The 3487-nt window shown below is 35.3% G+C and overlaps 1 protein-coding gene across 2 annotated transcripts in view; it reads left to right on the top strand.

The window, feature by feature from the left end:
- Positions 1–3487, top strand: part of NOX4 (NADPH oxidase 4) — a 169296-nt gene that overhangs the window by 139167 nt on the left and 26642 nt on the right. For both annotated transcript variants that reach the window (XM_008577501.1, XM_008577500.1), the window contains exon 13: positions 938–1019. In XM_008577501.1, the coding sequence (XP_008575723.1) occupies positions 938–1019 (82 nt within the window). The remainder of the gene's footprint in view (positions 1–937; positions 1020–3487) is intronic.

Below are 3487 nucleotides of genomic sequence, written 5' to 3'. Positions count from 1 at the left end.
TTTAGGAAAAGATAACCATTATCATGAATTGTGTGTAACATTCCTTTTATCATTGGATGGCTTTATCTCGTACATTATATATCTAAACAATGCATTGCTTAATTGTTTTTCAACTCAATAAAAATAATATTCTGCTGTATGTAACCCACTGGAATTTTTTTCCACTTAATATTATATTAATATGATTCACTACTTTTTATTTGTAACTGAAATCATTCAGTTTTACTTCAAGTAATATTCCATTGTTTGAATATAGCACAAATTGTTTATTCTCATGTCAATGGGCATTTGAGTTGTTTCCATTTATATTATTATGAACAGTGCTGCTATGAACGTCTTCTTTCTTGCTGACTAAGAAAGTTTCTTCAACGTATATATCTGGAGAAATATTGGACCATATAGTATGCAAAGATCAAACTTAAAAAGTAATGCCAAATGTTTTCCAAAGTGATCTTACCAATTTGCATCCCCACCAGCAATGTATAAGAGATTATGTTAAGCTGCATCCTCGCTAACACTTAGTTTTGTGAGACTGATTTCTGCTAATTGAATGCCATGTAATGTGAATGCTGTCTAATGGTGTGTGGTTTTTATTTGCACTTCCCAGGTTACCAATGAGATTGTGCATTTCTTAGTATGTGTATTGTTCATATATGATTTCTCTAGCCTTTCAACTATAAGATTTTATTAGTCTCTACTAATGAAAACCTGCTATTTCTATATGTGAAGAGATTGCAATATTTTAATTGTAAGGACATATGTAGCCAGTAAGGAGAAATAGACATGTTTCAGTAGTACATAAGATGGTGGTTAAATTTCTAATAAAGGATGCACAGTGAAAATGAACAAAAGAAAACAATAGGAAATAATTCCATTTTGAAATTATTTTTATGACTTTTATTTTTTCACAGGTTGATATTTATTTTTCTTTTAACAGAACGATTCCGAGATTTACTACTGCCTCCATCTACTCAAGACTCTGAGATTCTGCCATTTGTTCAATCTAGAAATTATCCCAAGTAAGCAAGAGGAGTTTACTGTGTATGGAGAAGGTCATAGTGCTGGGAGAGATTTGGGTGCACAAAAACAAAATGTAATCTTTTTCAGGATTTCTAAAAATCCTGAATAACCTAACCTTACCAACTAGGGCATCCCCTGCAACATACTGGTTGAGCTCTTCACCGCTAGGTCGGAGAGGAAAGACTTGCTCCCAAGAGCAACCCAGGCGTGACTGAGGAGCTGCCTCAGAGTGCAAACGAGAAGCTGTCTGCATCAGTGTCTGCTCAGACTTATTTTGCTTGATGCTCTACGAACAGGAATAGATATTTTGTGGGTGATCCCTCTTCTGGTTTTCTATTTTCTTTTCTTTAAATGCAAGGATTCATTCATGTTGTGACAAGTGGGTTTCGAAATAATCTCAAGCTAGAAACATTTTAAACAATTTCTATATATTCCCCTGTATCATTTTGATAACTGGGGGGAGTGAAATCTGACCCTTTCTTACATGAGGCAGACCTTTTTTTCTCTTAGATGCTGTAAGTGTTCTTACTGGAATATATCTTCATCTTCCTGAAGGATAAGAAATACCAGGCCTTTTACTATACACCCCCTTCCCTAAAGGCAGATGCTGGACTCTTAACCCTTTCTGTGGAATCTTGGATCACTCTCTAAGAGTGTCTGACTCTTTTTTCTTTACTAATTAGTATGAAACAGGCTAAACGGATAAACTAATATCTAAAATAGAAAAGGAAGATCACTAAGTTAAAGACTTAGAGTTTAGTTCACCTAAACTCTATTTCACCTATTTCACATATTTCACCTAAACTACTTACTATGCTAAATGGCTCATTCTTTGATTGCATTGGCAGGTTATTCAAATATTCACCAAACTTCACTTTCTGGTGGAATTCTCCCCCCCCTAATACTTAGCTTTAATAATGTTTACTTAATTCTTATGACAAGCATAAATATAGAATTCTAATTGTCTTGCTTATGCATTGTCTCAAATATTAATCCAGACTTGATCTTCAGCGATAGTCTTCAATCCCCTCAACACACAGAGACATGCATATGCCTATACAGCCTTGCATGTACACATTGCTCTTCACGTACATGTTGACTAGGAGTGTGAATGTGCCTGAAGAGATTGATGCATGACTATCAGTGTTTTTACAAACAGCTGCTGTTTGCAGAGTATGATAATAGTGCCTGCTTTTCTGTCTCTTAGTCATGCTGTCCACTTGACACCTTTGTTTGAAGAGGAGAGTCACAGTGGTTTCTCCAATGGCAATTTGTTTGCAGCTATTTCCCCAGGTTTCCTTAACTGTACTGTCTTTCAGGTATCTTTGGTGTTAGATTACTTTTGGGGGTGCTATAAATAATTGCCATACATTGGATGACTTAAGCAATAGACATTTATTTCTCATAGTTCTGGTAGTTGAGAAGTTTAAGACAGATCAAGGTGACAGCAGATCAAGAGGCTGGGGAGGACACTCTTTGGTTTGCAGACAACTTTCTTCTCATTGTATCCTTATATGGCAGACAGGAAAGAGAGAGGAAGCCAGTTGTCTCCTGTCTCAGTCTGTATGGGCACTGTTCCCATCATGAGGGTTTCAAACTTATGGCCTAATTACCTTCCAAAAGCTCAATTTCTAAATATCCACAGTGGGATTAAGGGTTCATTATGAATTTTGGGGGTACACATGCATTCAGTCTGTAGCAGATAGTAATGATTTATTTATTCTAATCTTTAACAGAGTTACTACTATGTGATGATCCTGCAGTGTCTAAGCCTTGGGACAGATTTTTTTTTTTTTCGTTTGTGAATTAAAAAAATAAAAGTCATCCATGTTATCATGCACACCATATTCTAGCAGTTGAGAGTGCAGACTGCAGCACACTGCCTTACTGGCTGATTCTGTGTCCTAGGGCAAACTACTACCTCTGTGTCTCAATTCCACCTGTAAGAAAGGGGATGAAAATGATACCTAATCCCCAGGGTTATTATAAAGGTTAAACAAATTAACAAACAAAATATTTAGAACCAAGCTTGACAAGTAACAAATGCTTCATTTTAGCTGCTAATGTTATTTATTATTATTTGTTTAATATTGCATATAGAATTAACTTAGATTTGCATGTATCTAAACACCTTAGGGAAATAGATTTTTCATTGATCTTGAAGGATAACTCTATTTCAGGATACTTTTGTCAACTGCCCTTTATTAATATCTAGGAAAGTGCTATTTATTCAATATTTTTAAATCATTGCTAGAGGCTACTGTGAGGCACTGCTTTGGAGACCAGTTAACATCTTTATGAGGTTCAGTTTCTAGACTATCAAATGAAAACATACTAATTAAAAGTTTCTGGGTCTAAATGTTATTTTTGTAAACAATCTGGATTAAACACATTTTATTTAATAGGTACCGCCATCTTCCTGCTTAGTGTCTAGTTTGGCAGTAGAATTTTATGAGCCATGACTGGG

This window comes from Galeopterus variegatus, unplaced genomic scaffold, assembly GCF_000696425.1.
Source record: "Galeopterus variegatus unplaced genomic scaffold, G_variegatus-3.0.2 Scaffold1523, whole genome shotgun sequence".
NCBI classification, from domain to species: domain Eukaryota; kingdom Metazoa; phylum Chordata; class Mammalia; order Dermoptera; family Cynocephalidae; genus Galeopterus; species Galeopterus variegatus.
Note: the sequence above shows the minus strand (reverse complement) of the source record. Positions and strands in the feature narration are given on the sequence as shown.